The sequence below is a fragment of the Spodoptera frugiperda genome, chromosome 29, assembly GCF_023101765.2.
Source record: "Spodoptera frugiperda isolate SF20-4 chromosome 29, AGI-APGP_CSIRO_Sfru_2.0, whole genome shotgun sequence".
NCBI classification, from domain to species: domain Eukaryota; kingdom Metazoa; phylum Arthropoda; class Insecta; order Lepidoptera; family Noctuidae; genus Spodoptera; species Spodoptera frugiperda.
The window spans coordinates 11,718,612-11,741,483 of NC_064240.1; the positions used below are offsets into that span (position 1 = coordinate 11,718,612).

A 22,872-nucleotide genomic window follows, 5' to 3' on the forward strand; every position below is an offset into this window, starting at 1 on the left:
TTGTAACGAATAAAGGTACAAGTAATGTAATTTGCTGTCACATTGAGATGTAAACTCGACCAGCTGCTGTATATTGGTGTCACATGTTTTATATTGTAACTTTATATGTAAGTATAACAGAAGAACTGACTATAGAAATATGTATTTAGTAACTAGCCTTAAATAAAAAAGTAAATATAAAAATAAATGAGTACTGCCTGCTTTTTTGAAGTCGGTCAACGGTAACGTGGGATAAAAAATGGCCTGTGTGTTATTTTAGGCCATTATCTACCCCTGTTTCAAATTTCATCAGAGTAACAAACTAACATATTTGTAGGATGGATGACTTACGATTGCTTGGTCGATTCTTCAAAATGCAAAAGGTGAAGGGACTGTTTATTTTCTAGAATTGATTGTAAACATATGCTGTTAGGCTGTGTACGCATTTACCTAGCTCATACAAAAGAACACAATATAATTTGTATGTTTTTTTTTTCGTTTGTGTAAATGTACAAAACACAAAGTCAAGTCTTGATTGATTTTTTAATGTTACACTTCTATAGAACGATCTAACAAAGGTAATGTTTAATATTAAAACTTACTTCAAATATAACATAATCGTATCATATTATATGGTATTGTATCAGCACTATGAAGACCGATTCTCAATCCTTAGCAGTCATAATAAAGGCCAATGATTTGTAAACGCCAGTTTTATTATTGAGTCTAATGTTATATAGGGTGACTGGTAATTAGTGAAGCTTATATTTTAAACACGTGATTGTATTATATTAGCATGTGCGCGTAAAGTTCCAAAATACATACTAGTCTTCCCATAACTCGAACGCTACGTCTTGCTATTAACAGCTGATCAGATGAAAGAAAGCACGTTCGAAATTTTGTTGTTTTGTTATTGTGATAAAAATAAAACTAATGAGTACCTATACAAAAAAAAAACGTTCTTTGGGAAAATTGATTGTAATCATGAGGACAATTACGTTTGAGGAGGATGAGGATAATTACACTAATTACCAGTCACCCTATATTGGGGACAATTCACCGCGATTTTATAAAAAGTCCGGGTTCAGTACTCAGTACTTTTACTCAATACTTAGTAATAAAAAATCGACAACCCAATAAAATTTTGATTACATGATTAATTAAAGCCGAAAATCTCTCGACAAGTCGCATTTGAAATCAGAATCACTGAACCAACAAGCCAGTCATTGCGTTTCTCATCTAGATTAATTCGATAAAAATCAGTACGTTCGTTAAAATATTTTGCTAGGCAGGTATCATACTTTCTCTTGTATTTATATAGCTCTTGTATTTTTGATACAAGATTGCATTTCTGATATCTAGGTAAATCATTAGCGTATTCTGCAAAATATAGCGTAGCGTAGGTGTTATTTTTCCTGAGGGACAATCTGTGACTGACTTTTTCTTGTCACACACATCACATACAAAAAAACCAAAAAAGAAATGTGGTTTCTGGAACTGGAACAAGATTCAGAAACCACAATCTTAATGTAAAATATACTCTTATTTCCATTTTCAATAAAAAAATTGTATACGTGTAGTACGATTTCAGTAGGTTTTTTTTTAAGGGGAAAAATCATCCAGTGACTTCTTCCGCCTTGGGTGAGGCGAAGAGGGAGTGTCAGACTCTTACTGACTAAAAACCACCCCGTTCCTACTCCTGTAAGCCCGCTAGGATAGTCCGGAATTTCAGTAGGTTGCTGCTGCGAAGATGGTAAGAAAAAGAAAAAAAAAAACCTTGTAATAAAGATAAATACATACTCAACGACACATATTTTATGTCTGTCTTCTATTTAAGATACAGAAACCATTGTCGTTTCAATTAAAAACAATAATTCTTTGTATAAGTGGGTACAATTGCTCGGGTCAGGAATATGTGGGAATCGCTTCACTGTGGGATTATGTACTTAGTCAGTAGATACCTAATGTAGACTAGATCTACAGCGAAAGTAGACTTTATTCCTAAGACATTGAGGTGCTAAGGTATTGACAGGTTACCGGGGCTCCGGTTCGAAAAGCTGGAGTAGGAACGGGATGGTTTTTAGTCAGTAGGAGTCTGACACTCCCTCTCGCCCAAAGCGAGAACTAGTCATTAGATGATTTTCTCCCTTAAAAAAATCAGCGAAATCTAAAATTGCCTGACCCTGAAATGAAACTTGAGACCATTTGTCAATTACTCAAACAACGAAGCAGTAAAAATGCAATTGTCAACAAATTCCTAGCTTTGAGCTTACCTACTTATGCGAACTCATAATTTTGTAGTAAAGTTATAATTACTGGAGTTACAATCGAATTAACGTCATGTGTTTAAAGTAATAAACAAGTGTAGTAATGTGTTATCTATTTATATACTTGTATTACACAATACTTATGATTACAGCTATCAGTATCACGTATTGAGAATTATCTCAAACTCTGACCTCCTTGTTATGCATTCGACCCCTCATAAGATATTAAAATGCGTAAAAATGTTGTTTTTTATAATTTCAACGTTTACGTACACAACATTTGACAGCATGGTTGATGCTGTGGCCTGCTGCCACGCAATGTGTAGCGGCTTTGATTCCCGTACGGAGCAACTCTATGTGAGATCCACAAACTGTTGTTTTGGGTCTAGATATCACGTGTATGTGAAAATGTATGTTTATATTAACACACCCATGACACAGGAGAAAATCCTAGTGAGAATCCCCTCTCAAAAAAGGCATGTCAAGTTATTAACGCATATCTTTCTATTCGGTCCTTTTGCGGTCGGAAGGTTGTTTTATCCCTGTCTCCAGTACCGTTTAAGAGAACAATACAATTTTGATTGGAGGGGTTTGTGGGATTAAATCAAGATGATGATGAAGTACTTACTAACCATAGTTCATCAATATCATTACCATCAACATCCAGAAGACTTCCACTGCTGGATAAAAGCAGTACCTAACCATAGTCGGCCATGTTTAACACATGAACTTGAGGTTCCTACTTCAAACGACCTATCGATTGCACCAAAGGAGTTTGTATATGTTTGTATATAATTCAGACATTCTTACTAATGTATAAATGCCTTTCGTGAAGGCTGCTAGCTCATTAACGATTGATCGCTGCCCTGAAGGTCTAGACGGTTTCTTGATTAATTTTAATTATGTAACCTTTATTTATTAGTTTGACCTTGAAACTAGGTTAGAGCTTTCTTTTGTTTTGTTTTTTTTGTTTTTGCAGGTTTATTGTTTTTATTTTTTTTTTGTTTTTTGCAGGTTTATTGTTTTTGTTTTGTTTTCTTTGAATAGTTAATGACAGATTCTGAATGAAAAATTCTTATAGGTATCACTTGTCATTCATGACATTGATGTCACTTGTCACTAGCGTCGTTTTCCACATATGTTTTATGGCATGCCCCATTTGTTTGTTGCGTTGCTGTGACGCAACATAGCGCATCGGACAAGAGGGGTCGCGGCCTTAAGGTTTAGGGAAGTATTGTTAAAATTGTTATTGTTTACTTTAACAACAAAATTAACATAAATAACAGACTGACAATTTTTGCAGTATTACCATTCAAATAAAATAATTTATAGGTAACCAAGCCACATAATACTGACCAAGCTAACAGAACATTTAATAATAACTCTAATTTACTTATAGTACCCTGACTTTTCATCGGTTAAATTAAATTTAAGATACTATTCCCAAAATCGACACTTGAACCCGACCCTAACCTGAAAAAGAAAAGCAGAAGGAAAACAAGCCTTTATTTAATGTCATATTGATATTTGACATCGACTCCACTGTCAAGGTGTTCTCCTAACATTTGTTGTCACTCTAATATCAAAATAAACACACCCTTTGTCGATTATAATAATGAAATGTGATGGCTGAGGAAACATTCACAGAGTATTTTATGTCACCGTTTGACAAATGGGTCGATGACCTAGTATTTGGAAGCACCCTGGTTGGAATAATAGAATAGAAATATATTTGCTAGAAGAAGGCCATTGGATCGTGATACAATGGTGTTAGATTTTTAAAAACTTTCTCTTACATAAGTCTACCAAAAATTGTCCCCTAGAGAAATATGATTTAAACGCGAAAAAGTAAACAGAAAGCTCAATAATATGGGATTGACAGTGACACTGACATTCGACCAATTATGTCAAATCCATTACATTGAGTTAGTTATCCACATTTAAAATGGGGTAATAACATTTGTGTTGAGTTTTACTCACGTAACGATCATTGTAGGTAACTTACATGTGAAGGTTCAGATTATTTCAGCTGATTTCATGGTAAACTATAGAGGCAAAGAGCCACACCGAGCCATAGATTATGAACCAAAGCTTTGTCGCCAAATTAACACGAACAGTCAAATCATTTCGTACATTAAAATGAAGTAGGTCTACCAAACGACCTGTCTCACGGTACAGGTCACGACAACACGGACACTCCCTTGTTTCATGCATAATAGTCGTGGCACGCGAAATCAGGGGGAGGACATACCACCCGAATTATCCAGGTTCGACGAGACGGAAGTATCTCCTGTCTTTGTCTCATGTATTGTGACTACCGTGACCTAAAATAACGAATATTAATTCATTTTCGTGTCGTCTAGTTCACGTGAGGTGAAAGAGAAACGCATGCCGGAAAATAATTTAGGGAAGTGGCCTCAGGTGTCCCACAATGACTTTTAATATTTTATATGTAAATAAATGTAGGAGGCAATTTTGCCAAATTCCTAATAGATTACCGAACTTTATAGGTGAATGGCAATGGGAGCATTCTTGTGTCTCTGCCAATATTAAAGTTCGGCGTGTTTAGAGGTGTACGTGTTCTGTTATCATTCGATGAAAGAGTTTCGTGTGTGTTTGGTACAGAAGAAGTACTTAGTAAAGTTGAAAGTTTGCGTCTATGCAATCTTCACCATAGAACTCTTGGAGATTAAAAAGTTTTATAAGTATACTGGGTTGTTGCTCAAAGTCATTTTCTAAGAGATATTTACTCGACCATGTGTCACCACTAACTGCCGATTTCAATTCAAAATCTTTAAATTAAGATCGATTTTTGACATTAGTTCTATAGTTTTTGTCAAAAATTATGATCGATCCAAAGGATTTCGATTTTTCGGTTGTTCAATTTGGCAGTAAGTGCATTCAATATTTAACACAAAAGGTCTTGAAACGAAAACGGTTATCTTTCAAATAATTTGACTGCACGGTTGGTGCGGTGGCTGGGCAACTGGCTGCCGCGCAACGGGTAGCGAGGTTCGATTCCCGCACGGAGCAACTCTTTGTGTGATCCACAAATTGTTGTTTCGGGTCTGGGTGTCATGTGTATGTGAACTTGTATGTTTGTAAAGGCACCCACGACACAGGAGAAAATCCTAGTGTGGGGCAAAAACGGTTATCTTAAAAAAATAATTTTAAACTGCACCTTTTCACGTAAAGAGTTCATTCATTTGAAATTCGATCTTATGACCTTTGCATTAGCATTCCATTTAGACAAACCTTACACAATAAACGTAGGTAATATTCGAATTCGATATTCTAATAATTTGTTTCTAAGTTTAGAACGGGCAATATGGCGTCGTAATTGAATGAATTTGAATGAATGAGTGAACGCAGAGCTGAATGATATTGTCAGCTAATGGATGAAGTATTTAGTACTTACGTATTAGATACGGTAATGCCTCGATCGTTAACGTCAATCATAGATGTGGGTGTAGTCAGCTATACCTAGGTACTATACCTTGTTGTACCTAGGTATCTTATGGTTTTATTAATAAATATAATGCTTTTCTTAATTAAGTAAGAGTATACCCTTTTTTTTTTTGAAGGGAGAAAATGATTCGATCCTATGCTAGAGGGAATGTCAGAATCTTACTTACTAAAAATCATCTCGTTTCTACTCCTGCTTTGAGCTGGAGCTCCGGTAACCCGTGGTCCTTAGTTCTGGAGCTTAATTAATTATTATCTAAGCCACTGCTGGATTTTAGACCTCCTTAACACAAAAAGATTTGCCACAAGTATTGCAGTTTTAAACGTTCTGGTGTATCAAAGAACGCTGCTGTATAGTTTCCGTCAAATGTATAAATAGCCCAGGACACCCTCAGTAAGAGAAGGGGAATTTATTCTAATCTGTCTAGCTTCATTCATATTTATATTTTTCTCTCTACTATGTAGGGCAGCACTCAATAGAACTGGTGCAACACAAGTTATCGCATTCGATTTGTTTTAAGTAAATAGAGATATTGATAGTAATGGCTAATGGGTGATAAGAACAGTCAATGTATGTAAACAGTGGTACATATTTGTAACATGTGTTCATACTAAGTTGGTAAATACTGCGCTGGTGGTCTTAAGAATGTAAGATAGGAGCTTAGGTTTATATAATTGTTACAGGAGATAGGAAAATGAGTGCAAGAGATCAGACGGGAAAAGATACTCTCAATTACGCCAGTTTCAGAAACAATAGATTCATTACTACAAATCTAAAATAAAAAAATCTAGTTAGTAAACATTTGCATGTCTTGAGGCGTAATATGTTCGGCACTGTACTCTTTTATTCAAAACCTAATGTAATTTACCCATATTACCAAATAAATGATTTGTATTTGAAACAAGTTACTAAATTTTCGTTTCTACAAATCTTACCAGGGCTGAAGATTAGGTTCAATGTAATATTCACTAGGTCTGTGTTTGTTCAATGTCCAGTCGTAGACGCAAACAGACGGGCTGATGATGACTTTAAAAATCTACAATAATATTTTTATGTTTTTCCGAATGGTAATGAGTCAAATACCTAGAGAAACTCGGGAAAACTATGTATCATGCTTTTATATTATATATTTTACTATTTGTTTTCGTCACTCTTGGTATTCTCATTAAACGTATTTTTAAAAAAATTGCATTCTACTACTTTTTACGGGCCTCGGGCAAGGCTTGAGTCATGGAAACTCCATTGTCCTAGAATTCCTCCGTGCTCGTATTTCTCTACCTACTCATTCATACAAATATAAAGCATGGTGTCAAGTCATCAATGACATTTACGTGAATTGTAGGTTCTCTTACACCCACACATGGCGTGTAGGGGCGGTCTATAATCGGTGATGTAAATATATGAATTACTACCTTTAATAGACGCCCACGGAACTTTACTTGATGACAAAATAAACGCGACTGACATGCCATAATATTGTATCTACATTAAAATTTGATAGCTTGTGATATTTTTGAACTGGCTAAAGTAACTATTTGATTGTGCCACCATTTTCAAGAAGTCTTCACTTTCTCACACATCGGACCCCATTTAGTTCTGAGTAAAATTTCCGTGGTACTAGACGACTGAGCTTCTCGCTGTTGTGCAGTCTCTTTTGTGCCTTTAGGCTTAACTCATTCTGTCTTCAGCGTAAAATTCACCGAGGGAAATGGAAACAATCGTTTCCAGTTTTTCTCCTCTAATAATATCTTCTGATTTATTTCGTTGCGGGATCCAAGACAGTTATTCATGTCGCTGAGACGCGCCGGACTTCAGTTTTCCGGCTTTTTCATGGGATGTTATTGTAGATAGTGGTTTACAGTTGTTATAGCGATTTTGGGAGGTTGTGGCGGGTTTGTTCCATTAAAAAAAGTCCTCACCTCTGAGAATGATGGCCCATTTGAACAGTTTCCTATACCTGCAAGTCTGCAATGCACTTTTGATACACACTCTAGCTCTGGTTTAACAAAACTACAGCGACTGCTTACCATTAGTCGGTTGTGAGTTTCATAATATTTTTTTCAACCGTAGGACCAAGTATTTTCTGTATATATTTTGTTTAAAAATAATCGTTTAACATTAAGAATACAAGACGTCACGTGAATCTAGTTTGTACATGCAATAAATAACAGAATTGTTCCAAATGTTTATTTTAAAACAATTTAACCGGAGTTTGTTTTACTTTTAATAAATAAATGGTATATCTCAAAGCTTTGATTATTTCAATGATAAAACTATTTGGTTACTTAAGTATTAAAATTAGATATTGTATTTAACTAGATTGTAGGTAGAACAAGGTGGAAAGTTGTTTTGAACCTTTATTTATATTTATTTTAGAGAAAAATAACACCGACTGCCGTAAACTAAAAACCTTAAACTAAAATCCAAAATATTACATTTCTTCAATGGAGCTATTGCCTGTATCTACTACTGCGAGTTTAGAAGTCGGTGCCACTTGTAGTAACGTCCATCCATCTGTCGCCCGCTGTTTTCTAGTAAATTTTAACGTTTCGAGTGCTTTTTAAGACTCTGTAGCGTTTCAGAATTTTTGCTTGCGTGGTCAAATTAAAAAAGTAATGATACGAAATAGACCAAACAAAAAAAAATATTGCACGCTGTCGTCTTTATATAAACATAAGTAAAATTTTACAATAAAAAGCCCAGCTTTTAGTTTGAATTTACTATATGTATAATACACTCCAGAATGTAACAGTCACAGTTGAGATAAACTAGCCACATCGTATAGACAGGTGTGCATTCAAAAAAGAAAGCGGTCAAATTGCAGAGCCGACCTTGGCTTGACGCCAAATGTACGTAAAATATCCATTATGTATTTAATTTGTTTGAAAACCAGGTTAATTTCTGTTTAGTTATATCAGCTGTGGGTTTCAACTGAAAGTTTGGACTTACTAGGATGAAAAGCTTGTGTGGTGGCTGGTCAAGTGTACCTACTAGTTGCAAGGTACGGCTCACAGATACCTTATTTTTGATGACGGGGGAAACCTTCTAAAACTGGCCTAGCCTTTTGGAGAGAAAGACTAAGAAATGTGGGAGTTTTACCTCACTAAAACCACCCTGGTTGTCACCTTTAGCACCGATAAGGGGCACCAAGTCCCCTATAGTGCAACGCCTGTTACGGGCACATCCAAGATCTAGGAGTCACGCGTCTCCCTAGACGCGTGACTCCTAGATCTCGATCTATCTTTCCTAGATCTCTCCTCTCATAGATACCTACATTTGTTTTAAGAGTTCTAATGTACCGACTATCGTCTAATTCAAGTAAACATTATTCGGATTTCTTTGATCACAAATCAGTATACTGATTAACTAACAATTACTTATATTTTAAACATAAATAAATAAATATCCTTTGACTTATTGTTGCCATTTCCTTTTAAACAACATATTGACACTGTTTGAACGAAACATGATTTTTCTTCATTTACAACTATCTTTCGTTATTTTCTTTACAAAGTATATATACTCTATTATTGTTATAAACTTACATCTCTAAACTGTGCAATCCCAGCCTCTCCGAGTTCATACATGGAGACGTATGCCGCCTCGGGCTGCACGAACAGCTGGCACAGCACCATCTCCTCACTCCTGAACATCGTGCCCATGGTCACTGGTTACCTGCAATCAACAAGTAATAATTGTAACGCTATGTTTTTTATATGGAAAAATGTTTGTTATCAATCGCTTGCCAACTAGTGATACATCGTATCCTCGACCGCATCTTGCTCGCATACCTACATAGCTTAGTGTCAGTGGAAATGGTCACATAGTTTCAAAGCTTAGCTATTATATCTTTGTAGCACATCTTTGATGGAAAAGCACCCTTATGCTATCTTTGTAAGAAGTGCAATAGATATCTTTTTTTCTTTTTCGAGAATAGAAATGTATATAGTTTTCGTTAAATAAATTATGCTGTAATGATAAAAATAAAAACCACAATATTAATGTCCAAAAGTGTATACATTTTTTATTGAAATTTTGGCATCGATAACTTAAGTAGTAGTAAGAAAGAGTCTTCAGTACCTATAACCATTCTCTAAACCGGAAAATCCAATAATAATGTCCAATCAAAGGATACTAATTGTAATAGTGTCAGAATGAAGCATTATAATATAATGCCCATATTAAGCCAGGGCCATAAGCAGAACATAAATGTAACAATAAATTAACGAAATCTATAAACAAATAATGCTACTGCCACAAGACTAGACGTTTATGTATTGACTGGGAAGTTACATAGCGTAACAATACGCTGTTTGTCATAATAAATGTTGAAACTAATAATAAATTCATTCCTATGCCTTCATAGTTCATATAATATATAATCTAAAGTGTTTAGTAAACTATAGTTACCTTAAAATACTGAGTGCTTGAGTACATAACTCTGTTAGCGGCTGATTTTCCGCGTTTCCGACAAAATAATCATATATGGGGATAAGTCTGTATACCAAATTTCATATTTAATCAAAATCCGTTCAGTAGTTTCCGCTGAATATACTGAACGGATTTCGATTGACAGACAAATATTCAAACAAATAATTTTTCTCATTAATAATATTAGTGTGATTATAAAAAACGGTCGGCACTGATAAAGTGTCTTTAAACGTAGCAGAGAAAAAGCTTCAGAAAAAAATTCAACTATAAGATGAACCAAACCACATTCTACTAAAATACCCACAAAGCCACTAGGATCCTATCAGAGCCCCACCTGACCCAGCAACCGACTTCCCGACTATCACACTACCCATAAATGATAACCAGTCCAATATAAGCTAAACTATGCAATCATACTTAGTACCATAGATAGGGAGGTCAACTAGTTTGGTCATGTAACAACCAGGATCTTGATTTGGCGGATGCAGGATACACTAATCATACATTGAGACGAGAGGTTGGGCACAATGACGACTAGTTATCTTATTAATTCACACTTTTGTCAGTGGACGGACTCAAGATATAGTCCGTTACTTGTAGGCAGAATGCTCCTCTATGAGATCAGTATGTATGAGATGATGCTACATACTGGTAGTATGTAACTGGCCAAAAGTCGATGTTGGTAACGGAACACGTATTGCGGTGCAATATTTTGGATTTTCTCGCCAGTATCAGTTAGGAATACCTAACTGAGTGTGCTGATATAATTAATTAATAATGATGTATGTTCTAACGTATAATGATAGCATTTGGATTTTTTATTCTAGAATCAGAAACGCAGAGCTATCTAGAGCTACGGACTGCCTAGCGGGTTACCGGAGATCCGGCTTGAAAAGGATAAGTAGGAACGGGGTGGTTATAAATACTCATAATAAGTACTCAGTCTTTGAAGGATTGTAGGAACGACATAACAACATTCATCCAAACGAAAGTGAACCCTAAAAAGAAGAATAATAAAAATAAAGAACAGCTTCTACCAAGTCTTTTAAATAGTCACAAAAATGCATGAAGTCAATAAAACTTAGGTGACCCAAGGCCTATAGATCGACATAGCTTCCACTTTCCACTTAGCCATGAATACCTCATTCAGTATTCAACATTTCGGGCTTAAAAAACAGTTTCTCCGACACAAATTAAGGCTTAGAATATTCTAGACTAGCTTCCAAGGTTACTGTGTGGAAGGGTACCGTTTAAGAACTATTAATCTTCAGGGCTTCAATGTGACATGGAAATCTGCTACGTCATTGTTTTTCGACCTTGAACTGACATTGGAAGGCGATAGGTTTACTGTAGCTGGTATAATATGTGTTGGTGATGATTGTAATATTGTTTTCTTGGAGCAAACATGAGGTATCGTTGAGGGTGGTTAGCATTACGGTATTTGTGATGGAAAGCAGTTGTTGTGTCCTAAGGACGTTTGTAAAACCAGAAATCTTGTTCACTTACTGACTTAAATAAAATATCATTATACTAAAATTTTTGACTCGTCTTTTATCCCTAAAAGTGGAGGCACAGGTGCACATTATTACACGTAATACCACTATACAATGTATACCCACATTTCACCGTTTGAGTTATAATTCCCATGGGTGAGCTTATTGCCATACGTCGTACTGGGTACATTTCTGACTCCGTGCTACTACTGAGAAAGTTTCGAAAATTTTAAATAAGCCCAATAATACTTTGCTCAACCCGGGAAATGCTTGAAGACTTGCGACCACTCGACCAACGAGGTAGACATTTTTCATTTTTGAAGACTATGTTTCTACAATCTAGCTTAGGGCGACGACGTCTACAATTAAGAAGAATCACAAGACACTAACTAAAACCAATTAGACAATGTCTCCATTAATGAAGTGTTAGTCCGTTAATTGACTTCTACCACTTAACACCGAATGAAGACGTTTAATTTTTATTACATTCAACATCCAGCCGTCTTCTGATGGACTATAAAATAAATTGTACTACTCGTAGACCATCAATGTGACCGCGAAATGACATGTGTACAAGTGATTTTATTGACAATATTGTTGCAGATTATTATTAATGTTTTGCAACTTTGTTTATGTTTTAGATTTTTGAAGACATATTCATAATAAAGATCAGACCCAACAATTTTTTTTGAGGGGGAAAAATCATCCAATGACTTCTCCCGCTTTGAGCGAGGCGAGAGAGAGTGTCAGACTCTTACTGACTAAAAACCACCCAGCTGCGGACTGCCAAGCGGGTTTACCGGGGCTCCGGCTGGAAAAGAAGAAGTAGTAGAAGTAGTTTTTAGGCAGTAAGGGTCTGACACTCCCTCTCGCCTAACCCAAGGCGAGAGAAGGCATTGTATGTTTCCAGCCCTAAAAAAAGACTCCATTTCAAATATCAATGTTCACAGTACAGAAGCCCTCATTCCATCATATGTTTACTTATGAATCAACGGGGCTGGCATGTTCTTAGGATAAAAGCCCCTTAAATAAAAGATCAAAAAACATCATGTTGTGTGACACACAACTATCCCTATTCATTTCCTTCCTCCACGTACACGCATGTATGAGTAGTCGACGCACCTGACCTTTCCGAAGGACATTGCCATTCGCCAATAAGGTCAGTATAATTACGGTGTTTCGTTCAACATGATTCAATTAAGGTATTATACCCTCCCAAGTACTATTTGGGATACGATGTACTACTTACTAGGTGATTACTAGTCTATATTTGGTTTTTGTTTAGCTACGGTGCTGAAGAAAGGATTGGTTGAAAAGAAACTAGTAGTTTATTCTTTTCACGCTACATCTATATTGGTATCTTAAATTGTTAGTTTTGGTCTTAGACCCAATAGAATATGTAGAATGTGATTTTAGCAACTGAAACGAAAAATCAAGCATTGTATTTCATTTCTGGCAAACTATGATATGCAAGCCAAAGGATTACTAAAACAAAACATAAACTTCAAGACGAGATTTATCCAAAACTGTGTAGTTATAAAAATATTACATGCCATTGGTCATTCCTGAATTAAAGAGAGCAGAATATAAAACATAACATGTTTGCTCAGGCAAACGTACCACAAAAGTCTTAGTCAAAGATCGTCGACACATATAGTCTAGTCAACAACATTTGAATGGCAATCAGATGTGGTGGACAGAATTTTTATCACACGTACGTATAGAATTTCAGCGTGCATCTAGTTTATGCTCGTTACCGACTAGACTGCGTCCCACGCACTTGGATGCCGACTGTCCAGACATAATGCAGTCGTGGCCTCGCGACATCTTTATTATTATACGCTGAGTCCAATGTACTTCGCAGAATATGTCACATTTCGTTCTGTTCAAATGTTTACTAAATACAAATTTGAACAAATGTTGATTGCAATAAGGATGGTCAAAAGCGTTAGGGTGCTTTTCCAGAGATGTGCTATGTAACGTTGCTGTGGATGCGTTTGGCTTCCATTAATCGTATTTATTGGTACTGGTAGGAACCCACTCAGCTAAGATATGTTTTTTTATATGAAAACATGCATGTTATGGATGTGTGCTATGGATGCATGCTAAGGATGCGTACTATAGATGGCTTCCCTGTTATAAAACATTGTATTCTCGAGCTGCGCATCTTCTTCGCATTTGCGGCGGCGTACCTTCACAGCACATCTTACTCGCACAGCTACATAGCTTAGAATCAGTGGAAACGGTCACATAGTTTCACGGCTTAGCTATTACATCTTCGTAGCATACTTACATAGCACATCTCTGGTGGAAAAGCACTCTTAAAAATAGGTTAATTTTTTTGTCTATGAGTCATTGGTAATTTACAACATTACCTAGCAATAGTGGCTTACTCAATATTAAAAGCAGATTACTTAGTAACGTTTGGTAAATGTAAAAATCCCATTCATTAAGACGTTTTCATACAACTGTTGTAAAAGCTTTCAAACTAGAATCAATCAACAACTGATATCGATTGATTGAAATATTCCGACCATTGAATTCTTCATCTTCTTCTATAAATAAATATTTTTATTTCAATGCCAAGCTTTACTATCCATAGTGGACGCACGTGGAGGCGAATGCCCCATAGCTTTTTTCACAGAACAATCTTGAAATTCTGTTATGTATCGTAGAACTCTAAATTTCAAACAGTAGGGTAGATGACTAAGTAAGAAAATTAAAAATCTATTTAGTCCGTCAGTTAGATAATGAAAATATATTAGACACGTATTTTTTAATTTTATCATATAAGATAACAATACTTAGATAATTAGAATCAACGTTTAGGAGTGGGAGCAAATACGTCATTTCTACGCATAAAATGTTTCAAATCGATATATCATCGAAAATATTTGTTTTCGTAAGAAAATAAAAAATACGTGTGTAATGTTTTTGTCATCTACCCTGTTCACCTCAAGTAACTGGCTCATAATATCTATCCCTCCAGTGACTAGTTCCTGTAAGAATGTGTAGTAGGAGCCAATTAGAAATTGCAGTGACATAGTGAAGTCATGCATTCCAGAGCCATGAATATACTGTCTCAGATTCCAAATGGAAAGCTATGATAAAGTAGTTTTGAAGGGAATGATACACGTTAAGATTTGAGCACATTATTTTTCTTCCTTACTTTGAAGATCACATGAAAGTCTATTAAGTTGTAAGCACCAAATTAAGAGTTTGTTCATTGCTACATAGCAACAAGCTTGTTTAAAAAGAGTAACGATGGAGTTTCTTGCTTTTAAAAAGAGTAACGATGGAGTTTTTTGCTTTTAAAAAGAGTAACGATGGAGTTTCTTGCTCGTTCTTCTCCATTCAAAGCAACACTTTGGAACGAGCACCTAGCTTCACTGACAGACAGACTGACGGACAATTCAATTTGACGTTACAAAAGTGCCTAATTTAGGATTAATTGAAATAAATGCTTTGACTCTGACAAGCATATTTGCAATACCTAAGCAGATGTATCACAAATTCTTTGCCAATCATAGAGAACTGTTTTAAGTACGCAAAGTACCATTAACTTAAGTGTGAATTTAGGTGTTATTTACAATTCTAACACAATAATATATCGAAAAGTGGTTATTTAAACCGATTACCCAATATTTATGTATGTACCCATGAGTTTAGGGAAAACCACAGTATGTATAATTATGGCAATGTTTTGAAAATGATATTTTAACATAATATGTACCTACCCACAATGAATCTTTTGTTCATAACAAAAGAGTAACGTATGGAGGTACGGAATATAAAATAAAGTGTACGGGGATTAACTATCTTGTCATGACAAGCCAAAATCGTGAGTAATTTGACGGTAGAGGTTAGGGTAGGTAAAAAACTCAAGTCTGTTTTTCCTGTAATGATGCAGACTGTCAGGTGATGATATTTTGTGACTCAAGTATCTTGGTGTCAAGTTAGTAGTAGGTAGTATACTGCATGAGTTCTTATAGTTTAATCTTCGAACTGGCACGGCTTTTTTTTAAGGGAAATCGTCCAATGGTTTTACCCCCTTTGGGTGAGACGGGCGGGAGTGTCAGACTCTTACTGACTAAATATCACCCCGTTCTTTATCCTGCTTTGAGTGGGAGCCCCGGTAACCTGTTACGTTGTCCGCAGCTCCGGAGAACTTGCACGGCTCTCACACATATTTTTTTCTAATATTTGTCTGGACTTTAAAAGAAACGATGACCTCGGAGTTTGTTTCGGCATTTCTTCTCAGAGTAGTCCGTTAAAAAATGCTAACCTCATTTAGATATTTTTTAATAATTAGGACGTGTAAAACGGTAATTTCTTAGTAGTAGCACGGAGTCTGAAATTGTGCTCTTTATATGGCAATAGGCTCACCCCTATTACATGGGACTTATAAAACAATTGGTGAAATTAAGTAGGTGTACATTGTACGGTGGCATTACGTGCCGTAATGTGCACCTTAGCATACTATTTGAGGATAAAAGGGGTGACGTTGTACATAACGTGTAAAAGTGTTCTTTTCATTTCAATTTCTTGAACAAGTTGATGAGCTGTGTTGAATTCATTGCCTATCATTAGGCTTGTATGAGCCACAGCGGTGGGTACTAAGTAGTACAAATAATTATGTTACTTGGTCAAAGTATAAGATAATGTTTACCAACTCTAATGATATCGAAGTACTATGATTATTAAACATTTACACGAAGTTCAACAACCAAGGGATTGTTAGTTGAAGAGTGTTCATTGTTTGAGTGAGTGTTCTTGAATTATCTATGGATCGATGACACTACTATCCTTGCTGTTGCAAAATGAACCATTGTTCCTTTGGAAATACATATTCTTTCTTTACTAATATTATAAAGTTGCCTATGATTATGTTTTAGTATGTGTGTATGTTAGTAATGTTTTCACTCAAAAACTACAGGACTGATTTCATTTTCTTTTTCTAATAACTTAATTTAAACCACATATTTGTTATCATATTGGCTGACAATATACGAAAAATGAGCGAAATAGGTCCAGTAGTTAAGCTAAAAAGTGCGTTATTCTCTTGGAGCTAATTTGAACACTCTTTAAAAATACGACATTGTAAAAGCTGCTCTGCATGTCCGTAACATTCTTAGACAACCTACAACATTACAGCTCTTTGGTGGTCAAGGTACATGAAGCTGATTATACAGAATTGAATGTTTTTGTTTTTTAATTTTCGGTTTTCGTTGAAATATTCAGTTGCATTATGCTTCTATGGACGAGTACTAGTTACTTGTAGTTTCAATTAAATCATATGAGTGATCGCCATACCGTATAGTAGCTAACAATTTTTATGTAGTTGACATGCTACCGAAATATGACAGTACTAATAAATACACACTTGTTAAGCTTATCGTTACATGTGTAGCCATTACATTGTATAAGTAATTTGTCAAGAGATGTCCATGTCTACGTTTTGATTAATGTTTGGCACTAAATGTATTGGATTCGCGTCATTAGCTACCTATGTTGGCGACATGATGCTTCTTCGAGGGCTCTTTGCATAATATTGACGACGGGGGGAAACTTTCAAAAGGCGCCTAGCTTTCTGGGGATAAAATAGGGAGTGTAGGATTTTACCTCACTAAAACTACCCTGGTGGCGTCTCCCGTGAGCCTCGCTGTGCAAGTTACACGGCAGCACGTGACCACCGTGCTACCGAGCTGATGGTAAACGATCAGCGTCGGCCATGAATTACCAGAAGTCCAGAGGAGTTACGTGTTTACGCAAATGTACGTTTAGTATGCTAAAAAAACGAAGACGTTTCAGTACTATCACAATAATTATGTCCGTACTCTATTTATCACAGCGTACAGATAAAATTTAACCTTAAGACAACGCAAGAAGTATAAATATCAACCGCATTATTGCTTCCAGCTGCTTTCAGACAGTTTAATGTGTCAATGAATCTAGTTGGGCATAAGGTAGCATTGTGGGCACATGTACCAAAGAATACTCATTATATTATTCCTTTTATTTCTCTGAAGAAGTAGGTCGATGTACCTTGTGTAAATAAACTTTTTTTTTTGTTATAATAATTATTACCTACGTGTAAATTGGTGCACTATAATGAAAGCCGAGTGAAGTGCTGTATCTAAAATGCCACTAAACTTTGCACTAAAACGTTTATATTGTTTAGGACTCTAAACATCAAATTCGATAAAAGACGTTGCGTATTATGATTAACCCTTTAACCACCCAGTTAAATATATATAACCTAGCGCGCGGATATAAATCGAAAAAAACATATCTGCACTAAATAAGGAGGAGCAATCGTGTGAATAGTACGAAAAACATCATGCATGTTCTCTGTCGCAGCAGAGATGAGCGGCAGGGACACGGAAATATGTATCGCAACTATAATATGTTTCAATGTACCCACAACCTATGTACCCATTGACCTATTGAAAATGCTAGTTCCGATGGTCAAACCACAGACTAGAAAATTACAAGCACTTACGGGGTTGTTGGCAATCCATAACAGCTATGGCGTTAATATTTTTGTTTCAAATGCAAAATACATGTAACCGGGTCACTGGGCCAAACACAATATTGAGCAAATTCGCTAAGTTTTGCATATTTTTAGTTTTAAGTTTTATTTTACCCAATATTCACAAAATTTTGTAATTTCTTACCTATACTTTATATTGTTATTCGTACAATATGGTCATTGGTACAATCGCCTTAGAATCATGACTCACCTTGACGACGAGTCGTCAAAATAATAATGACTAAGACCCCATACTATGAGAAGGTATGTTTACGCGAATATCAACCTAATTATGTATTAACATTTCAGTGAAAGGAAACTAAGCTTATGGTGGGTCGTAGGTTGAATTTGTCAATTGTACCTATGAGAATTTTTTGTTGACAATGCAAAACATATTGTTTTTAAAGATCTTTGATGGAATGTATATTCGTAACGACATTGATAAGATGAATTAAATAAATGTAAACAAACTAATTACTTGTAAAAAAGAGAGCGGACGATTTTGTCTGCGGTAGTTAATAAGAAAAACAAAAAAAAAACATACAGAAATACTTGAGAGACTTAATTTAAATCTACCCAGTATTATCTACCCAGTATGTCAAAGTCAAGTCTTTTATTCCAATTAAACCATATCACGTTTGAAACGTCATCAAATAAGGAAATAAATAATAGTCTGTCAGTCTGTCTGTCAGTGAAGCTAGGTGCTCATTTCAAAGTGTAGCTTCAAACGGAGAAGAACGAGCAAGACACTCCATTTGTTATTCTTTAAAAATGAGATATGTTACAATATAACCTATAATCTAACTTGAACTAAAGTTTTAAATATCACCAAGTACAGTATGTTCGGTAATGGTAAGTACAAATACTGTTCGTTTAATGTCAAGCGAGATAACATTCATTTCTTTATCAATTTGGTGCCGACTGTGTTTTGTTTTATCGACATTTGAACGAGTGAGACACGGTTATAGTACTTTGTTTGACTTTCTATTAATTTTGATTGTAAATATTTTAAGTGCATTAGGAATTTATAGTCTCTTCAGTAATTTTGGCTATCGCAGTATCTTTGACTGATTTTTAACCTTATTCTTTTTCAGTAAGGTTGATAGTAGGTAGGTTGATATATCTAAGTTTAACATAAGCTTTGAGGAAATAATCTTTCGAAATTTTCTTATTATTTTTTGAAGATTTTCGGAATAAGGCATAGTGCAAAACTTTACAATTTGTAGGTCACTATCGAAAAGTACATCTGAAAGTGGGTGAAAATTGTGTAGAACAATTATACGAACCAAAATTATTTGAACCCTTTTGAAGACTAACATCCAAACCAATAACAACAAGCCCTTGTCTTACATTATATAAGATGTAGAACCAAAATAATTGAACAAAACATGATTCCAAACATCCTTCTACAATGAAGGTAGATCATTTCGTAATTCAGTTATAGATAGATGCCTAATCGAGCCAGCTGTTTGCCAAAACAATCGTACGCGTAAAGGCTCAGAGCGTAAGAGAATTATCTTGAGTTGGCAGCAGCCGGCCCATACATTACTGCGAATGATCTCCCGCCTTCATCTTGCAACCATCGGCCGTGTGGCTCTGATATACATTTTCAATAGCTACCGTCACTTTGTGCTATGAATCTGTTCCATTATATAGAAGCATTCTCTGCCCTTTGTGTAGGGAATAAAGGACAATTTTGTTTGCCGGTTATTGTTAAAAATATAACTGGTTAAAATGGGTATTTGAAGGTGTATGACTATTAAACGGTGTTTTGAACAGGACGAGTTGAGTTCCAGTTAACATGGCATGTAGAAGTCGTAAACAGAATGAGTAAGAGATTTATTTTCGTGTCGTAACGTTCAAAAGTGTCAACGTTGATCATCGGAGCGGACGGCGATAGTTCAGCACGGTTGTCGCGACCCGTCGCCGGTCGCCGGGCGCCCCCGGATGGATGAATTAGCTCGGGTCCAATTCCCAGGCAGACTTGCAACGAGACGTTAGGCATTGTATTTTTACATTTGGACACCATCCAAATAGTACTCAGGAGTTATCAAAAATTTTAATTCCCATTGATACGAGTGCATACCGTTAAATACAAGAACCAAGTTTTTTATTTTATTTTTTTGTTACAAGCACACTATTTGTATTGTCCTATCAATAAATCAACGGACAACTTTCGAAAGGTCATCGTGTCTGTTTAGTGTTATCGATAAAATAACATCGTTATAGAATATACGAATAAATACTTAATTAGCTTTGTTAATTGTTTTCTTAAATAGTGCTGCGACTTACCGTGGGTATATCACTGTTATAGTATAATTTTATCACTTATTAGCACTTGTTGTGTTATTTATTTGGTATTATTGTGTTCGTATAGTTCGGTACATCACGTAGGTCCGCGGACTGCGCGGCCGGGCGAGCGGTACGCTCGGTCGTAGCGCGGCGACTGCAGCGGCTCATTGTATACCCACCACCGTAGGGCTGCACGAATACGACATTTTATCGGATATTTTATACGTTCCTTAGTTAATGTCTCGTTTATTGTTGTCGGTTTAGCGGGTTTTGGAGGATTTTATGTTCTAAAGGAATTATGGATTGAGCAAAGTGAAAGTTTTTTAGCCACATGCAATGCAAATGGCTGAAATGATATCTCTTTTTTTATTTATTTTTCCCCAATACCTATTCAAAACTTTAGACATTAATTTAATTTATTTACAGTGATGACTAATCAACCAATGTGTTCAATCGCATTTTAAATTCAGTATTTACATATCTATCTAAATAACAATGTTGCAATCTTTATTTTGTAAATGCGGTCCTGCAGTAACCGCGATATCCGACACAAACATGTCACATCACTACTCCATCAGTTAACACACCAAGTAGCAACCGCGTGCCGCCAATTTAACTAATATAAAATAGGAGAATGTGCGTCCGGTGATCTCATGAGACTCATTATCATCCGTTGATGACCTATTTTGAGATGGAACCAGCAAAATAAATTAATAAAAAAACAAAACTTCCCGGGAAAAGCATTAATCTAAAAAAAGTTTCGTCAAATACTTTTGAAGTTCAAGGGTAGATTGTTTTCTTACAGTTCTTGTGATACGAATTTTTATAGTATAAGCCGGTGTATGAGCAGACGGATCACCTGATGACAAGCAATCGCCGCCGCCCATGGACACCTGAAACACTTGAACACCAGAGGCGTTACAAGTGCATTACCGGTATTTTAGGGGTTAGGAATTTCAGGTATGTTGAGGAATCGGGAATTGGGAAGATTAGGGAAAGGGGTAATTGGGCCGGTTGTCGGGTTTCTCTAAGGTCGTGCTATCACTCCGGTCGAGCCGGCTCATTTGCGCCGAAGCATGGCTCTCCCACAATTGAATTTTTTTTAGGTACATGTGCACCTGCACTTTGCAGCAATGCCACTGTACAATATACACCCACATTTCACCATTTGTGTTATAAGTCCCATTTAATAGGGGGTGAGCCTATTGCCATATACTGGGTACAATTCCAGACTCCATGCTACTACTGAGAAATTTTCGAAAAACCGACTGTCAGACAGACTCTTACTGACTAAAAACCACCCTGTTCTTTCTCCTGCTTTTCATGCCGGAGCCCTGGTAATCTAGGTAGTCCGCAGCTCCAGAAATGTATCCATGCTGCTGTGACTAAAGGACTTAGACCATGAGGAAACCTGTCGGCAAATATAAAATATAACATAATCCATTGAATGATACCATAATCATTTGTTTGATGTCTAAAGATGTGTATCTTAATTACTTCTCCATGTGGTCCACGACGGTAATCGGAACAATAGATCGCTTATATGCAAATTGTGAAGGGATACAATGCCTAATAGTGCGTGCTTAGAAATATTTAAAGGGATGCATGCAAATACATATATGCATAATGTTTGAATTTATAAATTCTGTACGAGACAGATTGTAGATTAAATACATACATAGGTATACTAACCTCACGTATATGTCGCATGGCGGTAGGCAGAGACAATGGAACGCCAATTACTACGATTTTTACTTGCCTCTTTTGCTTCATGAATAGGCATGAGTATTTTTTTGCATAGTCGTCGGTTAAGGGTACTTTTAATTTGTCCCTTCTTTAATATATTGACAAATACGTTAAAGAATGGCCTTCTTGAATAAAATAAAAAAAAGTATCCCTTCTTTTATATTCTTTTGGCCAGGCTGGTTGATATATTTATGTCCGCCTAGAGCGCCCTCTACCGACACTAACATTTTAGATTTAAATAGAAAGAAGATAATACAGATCAGACCAAAACGTATTGGTCTACCTTTTCATTAAAAAGCTGATATATTTCACTCAAAAATAAGTAAGTAAGTTTATTAAAATTATGTATGTCTATGCTAATGAAGCGTGATCGCTTTTCGCAATCTGGAAGTCAAGGTTAATGACCGATGGAGGCCGGTAGACCCTGAGGTGACCTGCTAAGGGCATAGCCAATTAATGCTATAGGTAGCTTTAGGAACACTATAATTATTGCAAAAATATGAACGTTAGACACTTGTACTTATTTATCAGATTTATTTTTTCTGTAAATCTCAATATTGCTCAATTTTGATCAGGCTTAGCGTAAATTAATTGTGCTAATAGTCAATAGAATAATTTGAACACGCCAAACAGGGAAATTTTGCCCAATTGACTCTAATATTCAGG

General features: G+C 35.9%; 1 protein-coding gene across 1 annotated transcript in view; it reads right to left on the reverse strand.

Annotated features, from left to right (window-relative positions):
* Positions 1 to 20,661, reverse strand: part of LOC118268115 (V-type proton ATPase 116 kDa subunit a 1) — a 40,146-nt gene extending 19,485 nt beyond the window's left edge. Inside the window, exons 1-2 of the mRNA XM_035582397.2 lie at positions 20,461 to 20,661; positions 9,258 to 9,387 (exon numbers count right to left, since the gene is read on the reverse strand). Coding sequence (XP_035438290.1) covers positions 9,258 to 9,374 — 117 coding nt within the window. The 5' untranslated portion in view covers positions 9,375 to 9,387; positions 20,461 to 20,661. The remainder of the gene's footprint in view (positions 1 to 9,257; positions 9,388 to 20,460) is intronic.
* Between the last annotated feature and the right edge of the window lie 2,211 nt (positions 20,662 to 22,872).